General features: G+C 30.8%; 5 protein-coding genes across 9 annotated transcripts; 2 read left to right on the forward strand and 3 right to left on the reverse strand.

The window, feature by feature from the left end:
* Positions 1-1716: 1716 nt before the first annotated feature.
* On the forward strand, positions 1717-5159 carry noi (splicing factor 3a subunit 3 noi). Its single transcript, XM_066725768.1, has 3 exons — positions 1717-2337; positions 2401-4893; positions 5067-5159. The coding sequence occupies exons 1-2, from the start codon at positions 2125-2127 to the stop codon at positions 3688-3690; spliced, it is 1503 nt and encodes a 500-aa protein (XP_066581865.1). The 5' UTR covers positions 1717-2124; the 3' UTR covers positions 3691-4893; positions 5067-5159.
* Positions 5160-5177: 18 nt separating this feature from the next.
* Positions 5178-7345, forward strand: LOC136772661 (cellular tumor antigen p53). The gene is made up of 3 exons (XM_066725769.1): positions 5178-5318; positions 5456-5636; positions 5968-7345. The coding sequence occupies exons 1-3, from the start codon at positions 5236-5238 to the stop codon at positions 6688-6690; spliced, it is 987 nt and encodes a 328-aa protein (XP_066581866.1). The 5' UTR covers positions 5178-5235; the 3' UTR covers positions 6691-7345.
* LOC136772746 (uncharacterized) lies at positions 7345-10090 on the reverse strand. The gene is made up of 6 exons (XM_066725873.1): positions 10063-10090; positions 9891-10014; positions 9546-9800; positions 9254-9467; positions 8167-8991; positions 7345-7702 (listed from the first exon to the last, which is right to left on the reverse strand). The coding sequence occupies exons 1-6, from the start codon at positions 10088-10090 to the stop codon at positions 7463-7465; spliced, it is 1686 nt and encodes a 561-aa protein (XP_066581970.1). The 3' UTR covers positions 7345-7462.
* Positions 10091-11373: 1283 nt separating this feature from the next.
* On the reverse strand, positions 11374-12645 carry LOC136772662 (oxysterol-binding protein-related protein 11). Of its 2 annotated transcripts, XM_066725771.1 has the most exons (3): positions 12428-12645; positions 12123-12337; positions 11374-12026 (listed from the first exon to the last, which is right to left on the reverse strand). In XM_066725771.1, the coding sequence occupies exons 2-3, from the start codon at positions 12295-12297 to the stop codon at positions 11677-11679; spliced, it is 525 nt and encodes a 174-aa protein (XP_066581868.1). In that variant the 5' UTR covers positions 12298-12337; positions 12428-12645; the 3' UTR covers positions 11374-11676. The 2 variants fall into 2 exon arrangements, with proteins under 2 accessions (XP_066581868.1, XP_066581867.1); XM_066725770.1 differs by having other exon boundaries at positions 12123-12645.
* A 706-nt stretch (positions 12646-13351) lies between these two features.
* LOC136772299 (uncharacterized) lies at positions 13352-18640 on the reverse strand. Of its 4 annotated transcripts, XM_066725185.1 has the most exons (9): positions 18529-18595; positions 18329-18451; positions 18120-18216; positions 17528-17582; positions 17181-17446; positions 16923-17099; positions 16722-16854; positions 16482-16648; positions 13352-16385 (listed from the first exon to the last, which is right to left on the reverse strand). In XM_066725185.1, the coding sequence occupies exons 3-9, from the start codon at positions 18167-18169 to the stop codon at positions 13643-13645; spliced, it is 3591 nt and encodes a 1196-aa protein (XP_066581282.1). In that variant the 5' UTR covers positions 18170-18216; positions 18329-18451; positions 18529-18595; the 3' UTR covers positions 13352-13642. The 4 variants fall into 4 exon arrangements, with proteins under 4 accessions (XP_066581282.1, XP_066581281.1, XP_066581280.1 ...); XM_066725184.1 differs by having other exon boundaries at positions 18120-18443; positions 18529-18640; XM_066725183.1 differs by having other exon boundaries at positions 18329-18624.
* Between the last annotated feature and the right edge of the window lie 89 nt (positions 18641-18729).

An 18729-nucleotide genomic window follows, 5' to 3' on the forward strand; every position in this document is an offset into this window, starting at 1 on the left:
ACAAATTGCATAGAGACTCTTCAAATTTCTTATTGATCTGTCACATTCTTTCACATCTTGTGTGACATTTATTTGCCTTGATTGTTCCTTCTTCTTCTAGTTTTCAACATATACCAATATTTCTCTAGATATTTTCAAATACGCTGAAGTATGCTTATTCTGCTGTCTAATTGATTCTATCAATGTGAGGATGATAGGTAAGCTATTGCTCTATTAAATTTGAAGAATCTAGACACTTCACTTAATTTATTGTACTTAAATATAATGTTTGGTACTTCGTCTACATGATATCTTTTCTTTACATTTGACAGGATATTGTCCTCCAATACATTCATGTATACTGCTGAGTTAATCTTGTTTTCAGCTTCAAATAATTTTCCAACTACATATTTGGATATCCATTCCTAATATACAATACTTATTTTGTTACTCCTATTTGTTGTTGAGAATTATCTGTCTTAAATCCTTAATTTATCTAGTCGCCATATATATATTCTATTATTTTCAGATGATTGATATATCTTACTACCAATTCTGTCAACATTATAATAGGAGTAACAAAATAAATATATTCTATATTCAAAATGTATATCCAAACACGTAGTTGAAAAACTATTCGAAGCTGAAAGCAAAATGAACTCATTAGTGTACACATACCTTCTAAAGAACTTTATCTTCCCAAGTACTATGAAAACATATCTCACAAAAGAGATACCAAATTTAAATAACATCATTCAAATGCCTATTTTTCAAATTTAACTAGACAATGGTTTATCAATGATTTCAATATTTATAAAATTAATTAGAGATCAGCAGAATCATCAGATCTGCGTATAATAATTAATGATTGTAAAATTATTTTTATATGTTATAGACTAGAAGAAAATAGTGCAAAGGAGGCATATAAATGTCATAAAAGATAATATGTAGAAGGATGTGACATATTAATAAGAAATTTGCAGAGGCTCTATGCAATTTCTCTTACAATGAATAATAAATATCATTGAAGCAAATAGTTATGACTTGCACATTCCAAATAGTTACAATTTAATTAGTTTAAAGAATAGATTCTACGAGAATATGTAATTACTATGTATGTATAGAATTCAGATAAGGAGGAAAGAAAAAGAATATTTTAATTGAACTAGCTTTAATTTATAGTAATAAGAATCAACACATTATTATATATAATTATTAATTTATAATAAAATTTCTTTGTGTATATACACCAAACGCTTACACATTCACTATTAGAACATTACATCATAATTATTGAAATGACTGGTCCACACAGAAATGGTTCATAAATTAGTCCTTTTTTATTTATTGGTCTATATATATTTCTTTTCTGTAATTTAAGCTCATCAGAAACAGCATTTAACCTGTAACAGAAATAAAAAAACCACAAAGTATATTTTCTTAATAATTAACAATTACTTTAACATTTCCTATTAACTAATACTCATCTGATATTTTTTCTTTATATATTTATTAAAATCCTTTCTTTCTTTCTTCTTATTTGTTTTTTAAAAATATTTATGTTTCTGTATTTCTTCAAAATACAGGTTAATTTAGCTTTTGACAGCTCTTTTGCGTCAAAGGGATAGCCGATCAAAAATTTGACGGTGTCCACTAGAATTCCCTAGATAACCCCTTGCCTCTCTTATCCCCACTGCCCCTCGCCTGACGCAAGATTATTGAGCAATAGTGTACATAGGCGCGCGTATTAGTACTACATAGTAAGAGCGCTGGTGTCTTTTTAAAGCAGTTCCTAAATGCATCGAAACATTAGAAAAAGCCATACCTGGCATTGGTTGTATACTAGTGCAGCAGTGCAGTGCAGGGCAAAAAAACAAACCTAAAATAGCCTTGAAAATTTTTGGATGCATTTAGAAACAGTTGCACTGCCTCCTCCCTCCCCTTGCTTTACCCGTTTCCTGTCTCGCATGAGCAGGCTTCAGGCGATTGCAATTATCGGATCTCGAATCTCGAAACTCGAACTCTCGACCTCGCTTGGAAAGTAAAACGATACATATGTATTATTAATTTCCATGTTTATTATCGAAGATTACTTTTATCTTAACCTTAAAAGCATAAAAGCCGTACACTTCATTTACGCATAAAATGGAAACTATATTGGAGCAACAGCGGCGATATCACGAAGAGAGGGAGCGTTTGATGGATGCAATGGTTAAAGAAATGTTATATAAAAAAGCTGGACATAGAGAAAGTATAAACTCCGAACATCGATTAAAAATGCTGTTAGATCAATTTATGGATAGCACTGCTCATTTACAAGATTTGTACGAAGATAAAGATGGGCAAAGAAAGGAAGAGGTAAAGATTAATGTTAATAGTATTTTGTCAAAGTTCTAGTACCAATATCATATTGAATTGTAGGTACAAGCATTGTCTGGACCAAATGAATTTCTTGAGTTTTATTCTCGTCTAAAATCTATCAAGGAGTTTTATCGTAGACATCCTAATGAGATTAGTATACCTATGTCAGTGGAGTTTGAAGAATTAGCCAAGATGAGAGAAAATCCTACAGAAGAACTTTCTAATCTTGTAGAATTTACAGACGAGGAAGGTTATGGAAAATATCTGGATCTTCACGAATGTTATGAAAAATACATCAATCTTAAAGGAATAGAGAAGATTGATTATATTAGTTATTTATCAACATTTGATCATTTATTTGATATTCCAAGAGAAAGAAAAAATGCGGAGTATCATCGATATGTTGAGTCACTTTTGGAATATTTAAGTGAGTATCTTAATCGTGTCAGACCACTACTTGATATCAGTGCAGAAATTGAAGAAGCCAATAAAGAGTTTGAAACTCACTGGGAAAATAATACATTCCCTGGATGGCCAAAGGAGACTGGTAGTGCTTTAACCAATGTTGGAGCACATTTGGAATTATCTGCTTTCTCATCTTGGGAAGAACTAGCTTCTCTAGGTTTAGATAGACTAAAGTCTGCTCTGATGGCCTTAGGTTTAAAATGTGGTGGTACTCTTGAAGAACGAGCACAAAGACTTTTCAGTACAAAAGGGGAGGCTTCTCTTGATCCTAGCTTATTAGCTAAAAATAAGAATAAGAGATGTGGTAAAGGAAAAGATGCCGAGAAACAAAAAGAAATCGCCAGACTCGAAGCTCAAGTATATAGATTGGCAGAATTAGTATCCAGTCAAAGAGTGGCTACTAAAGAAAACGTGCAAAGAAAACAAGCGAGAACTGAAGGGGAAAGGGGAGATTCTGACGCTGAAGCAAGTGCGAGTGAATCTGAAGAAGAAGATGATAACGAAGTTCCATATAATCCTAAAAATTTGCCATTGGGCTGGGATGGCAAACCTATTCCATATTGGTTATATAAATTACATGGACTTAATATTAGCTACAATTGTGAAATTTGTGGTAATTTCACCTATAAAGGTCCAAAAGCTTTCCAACGTCATTTTGCAGAATGGCGTCATGCGCATGGTATGCGTTGTTTAGGTATACCAAATACAGCACATTTTGCTAATGTAACGCAAATAGAAGATGCTCTAGCTTTATGGGAAAAATTGAAATCTCAGAAACAAGCAGAGCGCTGGCAGCCAGAACAGGAAGAAGAATTTGAAGATTCGTTAGGAAATGTAGTAAATCGGAAAACATATGAAGATCTTAAACGTCAAGGACTTCTATAAAAAGTATTATTAAGTATCATAATCTCAATTTAAATTATAACTTAGACTATAAGCATATATACGGAGTGTCCCGTGACCAAAACCAATTTGAGTTTTTAACTTTTTGCAATAAAAAATTCTTTGCTGTTTAAAATGTTGAGGTTACTAAAATAAATATTAATTTATTTTTACTGAGGCCTATCAGACATAGAGACTGGTACAGGTGTGCTTGTGTTTTTCTCGTGTCAACGTAAGACATTAACCAGCGTTTTCACTAGCATAATTCACCGGGTTGTATGCTAACTCGGAAGTTTCCACGTGTTAATAGGTCGGTAAGATTATTTTAACAACTCTCGCGCATCGGCCTTAATATTTATAAAAAGTAAATGGCTTTTCATCTCAAAAAAGTTCAAGGACTCCACCAATTCCGATATATTCATCGATCATGAGACATCCTGTATTGTAATCCAAAAAATTTATTTGTAATATAATAAAATTAAAATACAATAAAAATCCAATATTCGATTACATATAGTATAAAAAACAATAAAATTTGTACTTTTATGGACTAAATATAAATTGATGTTTTTATTAGTACGGAGAGTGATTGAGTGCTTCCCGATAAATGGCATGAATGGTTTTCCCGGTTTTCCTTCTCTTTATGAACACCAGAGAATTGCTCGTTGTCTCTCATAATGCTCTGTGGAAAAAAACCTTGAAAAGAACAAATGTTATGTGGTTTTAACCAACTTTAACTGTACTGATGAGTCACTCAATAGAGATTTTAATAAAAATTTGTGTAAATAGAAACCCCCCAATGAAACGTTTATCTCTAAAAGCGTATTTGGGATGGACAAAACAAATTGTAGATCATTCATGTTTTTTCGATATGGATACCAAATATATTTTGTATTGTGTGTGTGCGCACGCTATTTTTTAGCCTATTTCAATTGTGTTAAAGTTTTATTACGAATGTGATTTTCTAGGCGTCAATTATATTGGGACCAAAGGAATGCTTTGCTTAAGATTTTTGTTGGCAACAATGGCTTCGTTCAATCGTCGTGTAATATTGGACAATCGGCCGTTCGTTACGTAACTGATTAAGAAAAATTCTCGATATGATTGGTTAAATTGAAAAGCCGCTGACTTATTAACCAATCACATCGAGTATTTTGGAGTTTACGCAAATGAAAACAGCCAATAAAGAAAGGATATTTTTTGGCGGTAGAGTATATAGAGTGATGCGTGGGCGATAAAGGTTTCCGAAAGTTAGCTTTAGATTGGTCCATGGATTGCACGCACTAGAGAAGGGAGCTTGAATTTGAAGATATAAGTTCTGTTCCTTTCTTCTCTCTTATCCCTTTTTGCTTTCATTTCATTTCTTTTTTATTCAGTAGTTTGGAAGAATCAAGAAAGCCTGTTACTGGATAGCTTGGATATTCAAAAAAGAGAAACTGGAGAAAAAACCACAACAAAGAGTGAAACCCCAAGTCCGCTATTCTTCTCAGCGCGTTAATTTACAGATGGTGTTTTCATTTTCATTAGTATTACTGTTATTTTCTCAAAATGTCAAACTTGAATGGATATTCCGATTCACAAGAATCTGCTTTACTAGAAGAATCAGTATATAACGAACTTCAACAAGAAATGTAAGATATTCATTCTTTAAGTTATATATCTTACATTCTATAACATTTTACTTCATACATTTTGTGCATGTGCAATTACATATAATAGAACTAAACATCTTTGTTATTATTTTATTCCATATGTTTTTTTTTTCTAGTGGAATAGATTTTTTAGAGAATTCTAAAATGCCTGAAGAAAAATATAACATTCCATGTGAATATACAAGCTATAATAGTGTTTCTATCCAAGATCCTCAACCACCTGTAAGGGAAGAATTTTCAGGAATATACAATTTCGAGTTGATTACACCATTACCGAATGGAAGTAAATGCTACGTGGTAAGTTAAAATATACACTTTTATTCATGGCATTAATATGCAAAAAAATTTTCATAGATCTATTTTTCTTATTGAAACAAAAACTCAAAAAGTATTAAAGAAAAATAGCCCAATGAATATAGGTTTATACACTTTTTTAAGTCGAGTCTTTAATATTAAATTTTATAGAGCAAAGTTTTCTTTTTATGTTTAATAGTTAATTATTTCTTGAGTTTATTTTTCTTAAGTTTGCTTTGTTCCTTCTATACTTATTAGGCAAAAAGTAGCAACATCTAAATTACCTTTTTAGCTGTGATGAATTAAATATTCTTTAAGATTTTATTTTTTACAGTATTCTACATTGCTAAAGAAAGTATTCATTGATATTAACCAAGTATTACCATTATCTTTTAAATGGAAGCCAATTGTGGCAGGATTGCTTATAAGAGCTTCAATGGTATTTAGTATGGATGAAGCTAGAAGCAGTCCTGTAGTGTTGTGCCATAATCACAGAGCCATGGCAAATGAGAAATCTCAAAGTCCTGAAGGTAGATTTGTTAATCATGTTGTACGTTGTACAAATGTTATGAGTTTCTATGAAGAACGCAATGATCATTTATCAGTAGTCACTCCACTTGGAGTACCACAAGTTGGATCTGAGTTTGTAACCATGTACTATAAGTTTATGTGCAAAAATAGTTGCACATCTGGTATGAACAGAAGACAGACAGATCTTATTTTTACTCTTGAAACTACCGATGGAGAGGTTTTGGGTCGTCAAAGGCTTGCAGTAAGAGTTTGTAGCTGTCCTAAAAGAGACAAGCATAAAGAAGAGTGTGATTTTCGTGGACCAGCAGCCAAGAAGAGGAAACTTGCTGTACCACCAGGAAAAAAATTAGTATCATCATTAAATGATACACAAGTATATATGGTTTCCATTCCTGTAGTTGGAAAAGAAAACTATAATGCTATTTTAAAATATTCATATGATCTTATGGCTGGGAATATATTGCGTACAAATGATGTGAATTTGTATAAGCCTACTCTGGATGCAATACAAAGCAGTATGCTTTAATATCATTTAAAATATTGTTATCTTACTGTTAGTGTTATGCATATACACTATATTATTATGTAGAACATAGAATATAAGGTAACCAGTGATAAAACCAGAATTAAGATTATTGAAGTTTTGTTCTTTTACTTTTACAACATATAGTGTAGTTTACTTGTGTACGTAATCTAATCAGTATATATTTTAAATCATTTTCTTTAATGCCAACACCACTGAACATTTTCAGTTTATTTTCATCTGGTTATATTCTGAAAGTATTACCAACTTTTATACATTTATGATATTTTTTGTTATAAACCCATGTTTTCTAAATTCTAACCATTTATTTAAACTTATGCAATCTTTGGATTTTTTATCTTAGCATAATGTCACAAAAGATACTTTATAAAATTACATTTATTCTAATTTTTAAATTACTAGACGAGTATACGAAAGTTCGAAAAAAACTGAAAAGGGAATTTTCTCATCAAAATAAATTGATTATGAATGAATAATAGCTGAAATTTTTATTTTAAAAACTCATACATGCTAAAGGTGTAAGAATCAATATAGTATGTGTTTGACGTTTATAAACATTTTTATTTTTTAAGTTAGTTACACTTTAAGATGTTCTTAAAATGCATTTATAAAAAAAATAAAGATTCATATAAAATTCGATTTGTGTTTAATTATTCTAACATTTTTATTTCATTTCATAGATATAATTAAGTTTACTGCGATAATCTAAGTAATGAAGTTTGTAAAAATATATATTTATACTGAATGTATTAATTCATACATTTAATATGTCCTGCAGTTGATATTCTAATAATTGAATCTCTACTTGAACTGAAAGTAATTCATTTGGTAACACAGCAATGTGTTTTGGTGAAAGAGTTGTTACTTCATCTAAAGATGCAACAGTCCTGTATAATTTGATGTCCATAGCATTTTCTCCTGTTCCTCGTAAGCACCACTCATATATACAATTATTAGACGTGACTCCTATCACCCAGATCTTACTCTCTTTATACTAAACATGACAAAATATATTTGTTTGATAATTTAAATTTCAATAAAAACAGGTATTATAAGATTTTCAAATTCTATCTATTGCAATAAAGAGACACAGTGAAAAATCAAATATTTTAGACAAGTGGCTCCTTTGGTCTAGTATTTAATTTACGGGTATTGTTTATATACGTATTTTGAAATTTTAATTAGCTAATTTTTAATTTAAAATAACAAAATATTATTAATTTTGGCAAACAAAATAGATGGTCATTGATGTAACAGAGCTTATAAATTATCAAGAAATACTCGCATTCTTCGTTTATATTTTTTTTTTAAATTAAGACTCATAAAATTGATTGGTCCCGCATATCAAATATTCAACGTGCTGACAAAGTTATGAAATACATAACTGTATATTTAAAAACAGTCTATTGAGCGAAGAATGGTAGCTTGGATCGATGTTAGAAAAGTCAGTGATCTTACCTCGATAAAAAATAATTCTTCACCCTGATGTATTAAGTAAATAGTCTCGGTACCAAAGGGAGAAGGTATGATAATTTTTGCATTTCCATGATGAAAGTGTATTTGTGGTCCTTTGTGCATACTATTTATATGATCTTGTAATGTAGCGGAAGTAATAGTTTCAGAGCAACCAAATCGAGCAGAAAGAGGACAGCATAGTTGAAGAGTTGTTACCGAATCTGCAGAACCACACCACAATGGAGTTCCGGGTGTACTTGAAGAAATACTCGTCGTGCTTGAAGCATCAATGCGTGGATTCATCGCTTGCAAGTTTTCATCATTATTACTTCGGCATTGTCCTTCAGCCGATAATTCCCCCATGCTTGCCGATTTAAGCCTCAAGCGGTCGCTTAATTGCTGATTAAAGTCGAATTTTTCTCGTCGAATTGTTAATTCGTTGCTGAAAGATAAATTCTCGGCAGATGCTGCTTTGTCCACACCATTTACCATCAATCTGGTTAGCAGTGATGGTCGAGGCTTGGATGCTGCGCGATTGTTCTTAGCCGTTAAGACTCGCGATTTTTTGCTCTGACCAAAAAGTCTCTCCCGCAAACTAGAATTCCCCGATGGGCTAGTTTTGCTGTGATTATTTATCTTGAAACCTTCTTGAAGTACTCTGTGAAATGTATCCGCCAGCAAACACCGACCTTGTCCAAGTCTAACTCGGCAAACAGGACAACGCGAGGTCTTTGGTCGACACTCAACGCACAAGATGTGACCGTGAACGCATTGAGAGACCGGTGGTGCAGCGCTTTCAAGACATATTGGACATTCCAAAGCCCGCACCTAAGGATTAGTTTTTTAAACGCTAGTATTAGTAGTTTTATTCATAAAGAAAATTCATATAAGAACTTTAAATGAACCCATATCCACAGATTTTGTTTATGTATACATATATTTTTTAAGCACGCTTAAAGATCAAGAAGAATAAATTGTGGAAACGATTCTAAGAAAATTTATTTCTGCCATCGATTAAAAGTTTATTATTAGTATTGTAAATAGGATAGTGATGAACGCGCGCGCGCGTATTTGTTTAATTTATACTTACTGTCCCTGAAAGTACATTTGCTAGTTTTGCCGCTACATCTGGAAGTGGACCTTTTAATGCTAAACCTGAATTTTCCTCATTTTCCAATTTATCAACGTTCCTCCATACATTAAGACTCACACTTCCCTCTTTACTTCGTATTATAGAAGCGACGTCTTTTATTTTTAAACCTAATAAATCATTTCCGTCAATGCTTAATAAGCAGTCACCCGATCTGTATTTTAATGATAAGTCAATTTAATAAAACTGAATAATAGGCAAAGTTTGTATTTTAATAAAAAGAACAGTTTACTTTAATCCAGCGATGTCAGCTATGCTACCACTTTCCACAAATCCGACCCATGGATAAGGATCCCATTTTGATTTTGAAAGATGAAATCCGCAAGGTTTGTTTCGCGCTTTATTGTTTTCGTTTGAAGTTTTAAAGAAAAGCACAATATTCACTACTGATAGAGCTTTAAACGATGCGGGTGTTTCGATAATCTTAATATCCGGTATTGACATAAAAATTTCCGAATCACATGAAATAGACATTGCAATATAAATTCTGAAATATTATAAGAATTTCAAAAGCTACAGAATCATTTTACCTGAAGTTCAAGATTAAATTATAAGCACTTTTAAATTTATATTTTACATATTGAGAATACAAATATTATATCGAACTTTTTTACTGTTCTTTCTAATTTGATAGTAAAACGAGCGTCCAACCGATCCCGACCCTAAATTAGAACTGCTTCCAACTCCAGCTGCGATCTCATCTTAACCACAAGTAAAAGTGACTGTCTTGTTCACCTTCACCCAATTACTTGCTCTTGGCATTGGTTGTTGCCGCATAAATCATAGGCCTGAGAGAGAGATATATATATATATATATATATATATATATGCCATATTTATTAATAATGAAGAAAAATAACTTGACTTATCATTACAGTTTTTATTCAAATTGTGTCAAAAACGATTGAGCAATAATTTTATTGCAGGAGAAATATGATTAAAAAATTTCAGACTCCATCATATGGAACATGTATTTTCTGCAGAAAATTGATTACTATAGCTGAGTGGTAGAAATTAAAAATAATTTAACGATAAAATACTTTTGTAAAAAACAATTTTTGTTTAAGTAAAAATTTTTTCTCTTCTAAAGACAGCTTGTATGATTGCTAAAATATTATCGTTTTAGCTTAGACTATAATTCTCAAATGTGTTAATATTTGCAAGGACTATAATTGTCTATAAAAATAAAAAAAAACTTACTACATGCTGTTTAATAGATCTTTTGGATGTCATATGTTAAATGAGTTATAATATACAGTGTGAATGCACGGTTTCCTCATTAATATAGTAATTCTATTTTTATAGAAAAGCTTTAAAAGGGTGCAACATTTTAAAAATATAACAAAATGCTTATTTTTTTATTTTCATAGATTCAAAATGTTATTCTTTATACATATTTAACACTAAAGCTACCATTTGGTAGACAAATTATCCTTTTCTCAAATATAAACGCACGTGTACAGAAACTCTCGGAAAGTTTAGTGTTAAGCGATATTCGACCACAAAATTCGTGAAATTTACCAAATTAACCATTTTTTAATGATTATGACTATTAACACAATTTATCAACCGCCAAAATATCTGAACAGTCGTTGATTTTTTATACCGTTTATCTCTTAACAGTCTTTTCTTAAACCATGTAGTTGTACTGGAGCATAATAGCCTAACAATAAAAAAACGTTTTTTTAAATAACCATTTGTTAATAAGAAAAGAAAGAAACAGAGGTGACGTTGATTTTCTTGTCATATAAAATGTACTTATATTTTTTACAATACTAAAACTATTAAAAACTCTATTTTATAATCTTTTCCTGTGTCTCCCATATAGAAAATAAGTTTAAATGTAACACTCATTTTAATTTTTTTTTCAAATCCTATATAAGAAACCTACATTACTGTTTTAATAATATCAATAAACCCGAGAATTTTTAATATTTTTAAATGAAAAAAGTGTTTTGTTTTTACAAATATATGCAGTTATAAATAATTTATGCTAAAATTTTGACTTTTTTTGTAAAAAAAAATATTTAAAAATAGACTTGATTTCTGACATTATTAAAGAGTGACATAATTTTTATTGTTTCATTAAAATAATATTGTAATGTAATAGCATTAAGGGAATTATGAACATGTAAAATGTATAATATATATTTTCAATTTTTAAATCAAATGAAGAGACCAAGTGTTCTTTTGAAAAATATTTTAAATTATTTCTTATAATGATATTATAGTATATTCTTTACAGCTTATATATAGTTATAATCTATAAAATATATTTTTAAATTAATAGAAAAATGTTGAACCAGTTATTGTAGATATGTTATAGTAAATGTTACATGCACCTTAATGATCAGTAATATCTATTATTGATATAAAATATTTAGGCATTGATTTAATGTAAACACAGTAGTATGTGCTGTGGCTTTAAGAACTAATACTTCTGGATCTAAGTTTAAACTTGAAGTTTCTATAGAATGTGATAAAGCTGTATTATGTTTTTCTACTTTCGCTAATTGCTCTCTGCAATTTGCAAAAGCATCGAGAACTTCTAACTTTGCTACTGGATTTCTTGCATTAGAAGAATGTTCTCGAGGTGGCAGTGGTGGATGGCTACTAGCTATCGCTCTAGTATACATTTCTGTAACAGCCCTTAACTTATCCACCCATTCTTGCCTAGCTCGTGCATCTGTGGCTCGTAACTTAATCATATCACCTGTATAAATTCAAAGAATAAATATTTCAATGAATAATGAATCAAGTAAGAAGATACAAGTAATTAAATTGTGGAAAAAAAATATTTAATTCTTACCAGTAGCAGAATTTACAGTGAATGTATTAGAATCTTCGTCACTAGGCGCTATTACAGCTCCTGCTAAATATATGGAGCATCTTGGCTTTTGAGTTTTTTCAGATTCACTAAGAAAATAATGTAACTCGCCTGTCTCAGGACTGAGGATAAACCAACGGTATTGCCACCCTTTCATTGCGTTTATATATTTATGCAATAAACCCTCATATGGGTACCTTATTTGCACATTCATGTTTTATATTTTTAATCGTCACATCAATTTTCACGTAAATGCTTTATTCAATATATCAATTTTTTCCACTAACCTTCAATTGTCAAAACATATATATAGTACGTATTTTACGATGAGTAAACTTAGTACATACTAAATCCAATTTATATTTCTCTTTTTCGAGCAAATAACAGATATGTTGCCTATTATAGTAAACTTGATTTATTTTTTTCTCAAAAGTACCAAACCAACGTTCAAACAGTTCAAGCCCGTGTCAAATCGCAGCAGCGCGCAACGCCGCCATTCTGTAACTTTAATTCACATACTTATCTGTCACCACTCACCATTCACCAATCGTCATATCGTAGGATTCATAAGAGTCATAAGTCGTAGGGTCTGTTTTTCTCCGTATTGGTAAAATTTGTTTCGTATAAAATGTAAACTGTAACAAATTCTATTCAGCTTCAAGCTTTACCAAACTGATAAATTTACCAATAAATAGCAAAATCGACAAAATGCATAAAATAATTTACAATTTTTAATTTCGGTAGCTGTTGGCTTAGCGCTTTTTCCCAAAAAACGCAGTAAAATTAACTATGTTCATTTTAAATACACAGTTTACTAGAATTGTCTTCAATAATATTCTTATTATTAATAATTCATACTCTAATCCTTTTAACTTTCATTGTACGAAGGGTACAGAATCCTCAAACAGAAACTTAGGAGTCCTTCACTCCTATTACTTAAGTTTTTTTATCGATTTTAGCCTTGATATTACAAATATAAAGACCCTATTGACTAAAACACGTCGATCATCAATTTTTCTGAAGTAAAATTAATTTAAATCAGAGTACATATATAGCTACAATAATGCCTAACAATTATATTTAATTATATCGCAGGGTTCAAAATAATATAAATAGCATATCGTTATCAGTTTTTATTTCAAAATACAAAGCATATTCGTTGCTTAGTGTTACAATAAAAACATTTAAAAATAATTTTAAATGAATATAAAATGAACATTTAATAAGAATCGAAAACATATTGTGGCTCCTTTTTACTTAGTATTAACCTGTTTTGAAATGATTTCTTCAGTCTAAACAAATGCAATAAAAATAAAAAAAAAAACAGGTGATAATAAACTTATAAATTTAAAAACATTAAGTATTTCTTTTAAATAGATTTGTTACTATAGAGTAAATGTCTTATTTATATTTAAAAATGCTTTACATTATAATGTTTATTGTTAACAATGATGATATTAAACTAAAAAAGTAACATAAATAAAGAGAGAATAGAAAAGAATTTACATAGTCTTTAATAGGTTTTCTTTAATTAGAGTAGCCCGAATATCAGGTAAATCAACACAATAAGCTCCATCGCCTTCAAAGGAAACAATAGTTATTCGCACGACGTCTTTCATTAATTGCGTTAAGCGTTTCAATAATTCAGGTGCATATTGACCTGAACTGTCACGCTGACCAAAATCTTTAATCGAGCATATGTTACCTAGCGCTTCTGGAGACATAAAATCTCTCACCATTAGGCGTAAATTCGTATGCTTTACGGCATCCACATTACCATGATCAACAAAAAAGATTTGCGCTGTATCAACTGCAATTTTTGGATCCAAACAAACGGCTCGGTACCATTTATTCCCGTGAAATGCGAGACATAATTCATTTTGACGAGGAATATAATGATCTGTATTTTCACAATGCTTTTTCAACAATTCGGGCATTAAATCGAAAATATGCGATGTAATTTCCCTATCCATAGGGCCCATAATATATACGACACCTTCTTCAACCGTAGCCAATACCATTACATTAGTTGTGTCTCCTACTTTTCCTAGAGAACATGCTGGCAAATCGGATACCATATAGCATTGGTTATCATCAGGTTTTGTCCAAGAAGGTTCAGTAAGCATTTTGTGCAATTTTTCATTCAAGTTTTGACCATTTTCTAATTTTAAAACTACACTATTTACCTCTGGGCCATCATCAAACGTGCATATAATTGGAGTTTCTGTTCCTGTCAATTCTGTCAAATAATCTGATGTTTCTTTTGTCATAGGAACATCCGATGCCACTCCTTTTAAAGTGATTTTAACAGCGCAAGAACGTTCAATTTGTAATTCCTCGGGTAATGGTTTCAGCTCTTTGAAAGAACAAAATTCGAAATTCCCAAAATCTATGTAACATACTAATGCGTTTTGTTTTTCGACTTGTTTAACTACACCCCGGTAGTAATTGTTATCGATATATTTAGAAAGTACCATTTGGCCTACCACCGGTGGTACTCGTAAGCTTTCTAACTCACTAGCATACTTTGAAACCTTTTGCATTAATCGGGTATAACGTTCTACTTCATTAGGATCTAATGGACGAAGGTAGATTATTTTTTGACTCCGGAAAGATGCTATACAAACTTTTGATCCACTTTTTAATTTAGCATAAAGAATTTTCTTTTGTTCGGTAAAATGTTTATACGCTTTTACCATGACCTCGGTCTTCGTATTATCTTCTAGCTGAATTTGAATCTCAGCAATAAATTCACTGTTTTGTTTATTGCATTTCAGAACTTTAAATTGATAGCTGTTAGTTGCAGCCAACGAAACTGTTGAATCGGATTTTACTTGGCATATGACACCAAGTGTATACAAATCATTAAACTTTTCAGGATATGGCGCAACTTCCACAATACCCATTTCGCGAGCTTCGTCCACCAGGGAAAGTTTAATTGGAGGGCCTAAAGACTTAATATAGCCTCTAAACCATTCCCCATCTTCTTCTCGTTTACCACAAATTAAATCATTTATTTTGGCCTCCTTATTTAACCTTCCTTCCATCTTTTTGCACTCTTCCGGTAATGTATACAACAGTTTTTCATATATACTTTCGCTAACTGTCGGTAATAATGTTGCACGAGCAATATTATCTGTTATTTCGTGTATTTGTATCAGGCCTTCAGTATCTACCTGGAGGATATCCATCACAGATTTTAATTCAAAATTGTCAGGTTCTTTTTTTTGAGGTAAAGATAGTACAGTATTACTCGGTGTAATAATCTCGTGTTCTTCTTTTATTTCAACATTAATAATGTTGCTATCCGCATTAATAGATATCTTCTTAACTGAAATAACATCATTCTCTACTAGGCGTTTTTGGTTTGGTTTGGCGTTAATTATTCGAATTTTTTTAGCAAATCCGGGTATAGCTTTAAACTCCTCTATTAAGTAAAAGTCATTCTGTGTTATTACTTCAGTATGACCGTAATCAACAAATCGAACTTTTGTCGGATTGAGTTCTAATACAACCACTCTATACCACATCTCTTTAAATTTAATAGCATAGAGATTCTTCAACTGGGGTTTAGCTTTTTGTGACTTTTCAGCTACTTCTTGTAATTTTAAAGACATGTCTTCAAACTTTTTCCAATTATCAAGTTTTTGTACCCAATAACCATTATCTTCAGATATTATAATTTGTACTTCTACAAATGTATCATCTGGTAAAAAAGAAAGTTTTCGAAAACCTAAACTTTCTTCAACTTGTACGGCATCCAAAGGTTTTCTAAGTGGTTTAATTTCATCTGAAACATTAGTTTTATGTTTCACGGCTTGTATTTTATTTGAATTGTCTGTTGACTCATTCTGCAAAGAACTACTGTTCCTATTGTACATATTTTTTAATGGAGGTGTATCAAAGTTCTCAGATACTTTAGAACAATTTAGTAGTGTTTGTTCCTGTCCATTTTTATGTTTTTCAGCGATTTGATTATTTTTATGTTCTGCTTGAATTATTTCACTATTTGTAGTGATACTAACATTATCCATTAAATTAACAAGAGGCAACTGAGGTTGATTAGAAGCTTTCAGATTTTCTAATGGAGCTACTGTTTTATTTATTAAATTCTCACCATTGGGAACTGATTCTTTGGTAGCAGATATATCAAATTTTTTAGGTCTTCTTAATGGCTGAAAACTTATCATGGTATTGCTATTTCCATTTGTAATTGCAGCTGCTTCTTCAAGTTTTACCAATGGTCTAAAAAAATATGAATTATGATGATTTTAAAATTAGTTATTGTTTAAATCATAATTTTCTTTAAGCAGTGCTAATACTTCATAAAACTATACTAACGGTATTGGCTGACATTCGGATCTATGTTTGTGCCAATCAGATATTTGGCAATCTCTGGTACAATAAAATGCCATACACCTTTGGCAAGTAAATATTGTAGCTTTACCGCAATGAAGGCATTTACCACAGTTGTGAGATAATTCATCTACCCCATGAACATAAATATCCTATTAAAAATGAAAAATGACAAAAAATTAAGTGTAATATTTTAACATGTTTATTTTATATGCAATTATTTACCTTAGTACGTTTTTCATATACTTTATTGATATAGCTTTCAATGGCAGGATCTGGAGCTGGCAATTCATAGTAAACATATCCACGACCAAATGATACATGTTTTCTACCATCTTTTGTAACTGTTACGTTACCTCTAAATTTTTTCAAGTTCAGCAATTTAATTGAAAGTAATTAACTGCAAGCAAAAGTAAGATATTTTACCTTGTCCACAAATTGTTTGTGTCACCATACTTTTCTGGAGCTTCATAAGGATTAAAGCAATCATTATCAATAGGTACTGGATATTGCAAATTTTGTTGAAAAGTGCAAAGTGAATTTGTATATGCTGGTGGCAAATTTTTGACCACAGAGTTTTGGGAAATGTTAGACTCAATTGAGCTAAAATTAAAATTTGGTTAATATCTACTATTTTTCAATGTAATATAATATATTTGAGTTTATATTTTTGGAAATTATTACCTAGGTATTGAAAGTGAAATTTTGTCATCCTTTAAAGGAATAAAAGGACTTTTTAAACCTGTAGAAGCTATTCTTCTTGGATCTGTAGGTTTCTTATCTTGCGCTAGAGATACATGTAAATTTAACGGTAATTGCTGATGGAGGCTTCTTATGGCTCGTTCTGCTTCTGCATGTTTTTCATAAGTAATGTAAGCCCATGTAGCATTCTTTGGAAATAAAACACTCTTTACAGAACCATAATCACTAAAGAGTTGAACGAGTCCTTCCTATAACATAAAGCAGCTTTCTTTCTAATTTATGTACTAATGTAAGATTTAAGAAAAATTAGGAATCTTAAAAATGTATACCGTATTTAATTCAACAGGAATATCTCTAATATAAATTCTGCATTCTTCTGCCCGTCTGTTAAAAAAAAAAATATTAAAATTAATAAAAACAAAAATATATTAATAATATGCAATTTTGAACTACTCTTGACTATTTTTTATGGAAATTTTTCAAATAATTTTATTACAGCTTATACACAGATTATTTTAATTATATTATTACATCTATTACTGCATAACGATTGTACAACACAAAGTGTTGTATCTGCAACAACCCCGCAAAGTTAAGAAAACTTGGATTTAAATTATAACCAAATTTAACAATTATGTTAATAGTAACATATATTCTTTATATTCAAAATATTGTAGATGAAAATACAGTACTCTTACATTATACACCAGATAAACCAACCTTTGTTTCTTTATTCAATATTTTTTTGTTTCATAACAAAGAAAAAGTGTATACTTTTTTTTAGCTAGAAATTCAATAAAAAAAAACCTTAAACATGCAACGATAATAACAATGATTATCGATGTATGCTTTATATTTGGAACATGTAGAAACGATTGTTTTAAATACTAATAAGTAATATGCAATGTTAATAACAATTACCTCTCGGGTATGGGTGTATTGTCCAAATCTAAAAATTGGTGGCTAGCCATATCTTATGTATGGAGGAAAAACTTGTAACTGATAAAATTCCACGAATCTTAAATAAAATCAAGTTTACAAAAGCAAATTAGCAGTTATTTTACAACTTTTTGTGTCAATTGATGAATAATTCAAAATTAAACGAAGAATGATAAATGAATAACACCAACGGTCAGGACTGTCCAGGGCAAGTAAACCCGGGAATCACATGAATCCAAATCTCGGCGCCACTTTCACTGAACTTTCAGGTAACAGTGTAAAAACGGCCAAAACTAATTAAAAATCCTAAAAAACTAAACTTAATTGACTTAAGGCTTAACAAAATTACTTTTAATATTCACAAATATACTGCAACATAGGTCCTAAGTACCCTTAAATTCATCGAATGATTCAACTGACCGGAAGAAACTACACTACATTAATCAGCGAGCTGAGCGGGCAAGTCGAACAATACTGAACTGACTGAGTAACTTGATATCCACACAATCTACAATCTACATCATACTATTCCACCATCTACATACACCGGTCACCGACGAAGGAATTCATGAAACAGACGATAAATAAACCA

The sequence above is a fragment of the Prorops nasuta genome, unplaced genomic scaffold, assembly GCF_024137725.1.
Source record: "Prorops nasuta isolate Cenicafe-Biocafe unplaced genomic scaffold, Cenicafe_Pnas_1.2 PNAS00004, whole genome shotgun sequence".
Taxonomy (NCBI): domain Eukaryota; kingdom Metazoa; phylum Arthropoda; class Insecta; order Hymenoptera; family Bethylidae; genus Prorops; species Prorops nasuta.

Bases quoted from the DNA above. Each gene is read 5' to 3' on its own strand.
- noi (XM_066725768.1), top strand. From the start codon at position 2,125: ATGGAAACTATATTGGAGCAACAGCGGCGATATCACGAAGAGAGGGAG. The intron at 2,338-2,400 runs GTAAAGATTAAT...ATTGAATTGTAG, and splicing joins ATGGGCAAAGAAAGGAAGAG to GTACAAGCATTGTCTGGACC.
- LOC136772661 (XM_066725769.1), top strand. From the start codon at position 5,236: ATGTCAAACTTGAATGGATATTCCGATTCACAAGAATCTGCTTTACTA. The intron at 5,319-5,455 runs GTAAGATATTCA...TTTTTTTTCTAG, and splicing joins AACGAACTTCAACAAGAAAT to TGGAATAGATTTTTTAGAGA. The intron at 5,637-5,967 runs GTAAGTTAAAAT...TATTTTTTACAG, and splicing joins ATGGAAGTAAATGCTACGTG to TATTCTACATTGCTAAAGAA.
- LOC136772746 (XM_066725873.1), bottom strand. From the start codon at position 10,090: ATGCGGCAACAACCAATGCCAAGAGCAA. The intron at 10,015-10,062 runs GTAATTGGGTGA...CTTGTGGTTAAG, and splicing joins ACAACCAATGCCAAGAGCAA to ATGAGATCGCAGCTGGAGTT. The intron at 8,992-9,253 runs GTAAGTATAAAT...ACTAATCCTTAG, and splicing joins CAAATGTACTTTCAGGGACA to GTGCGGGCTTTGGAATGTCC.
- LOC136772662 (XM_066725770.1), bottom strand. From the start codon at position 12,354: ATGAATGTGCAAATAAGGTACCCATATGAGGGTTTATTGCATAAATAT. The intron at 12,027-12,122 runs GTAAGAATTAAA...GAATTTATACAG, and splicing joins CACTGTAAATTCTGCTACTG to GTGATATGATTAAGTTACGA.
- LOC136772299 (XM_066725184.1), bottom strand. From the start codon at position 18,169: ATGGCTAGCCACCAATTTTTAGATTTGGACAATACACCCATACCCGAG. The intron at 16,855-16,922 runs GTAAAATATCTT...GAAAAAATTTAG, and splicing joins ACAAACAATTTGTGGACAAG to AGGTAACGTAACAGTTACAA. The intron at 16,649-16,721 runs GTAAATAATTGC...CATTTTTAATAG, and splicing joins TATATGAAAAACGTACTAAG to GATATTTATGTTCATGGGGT.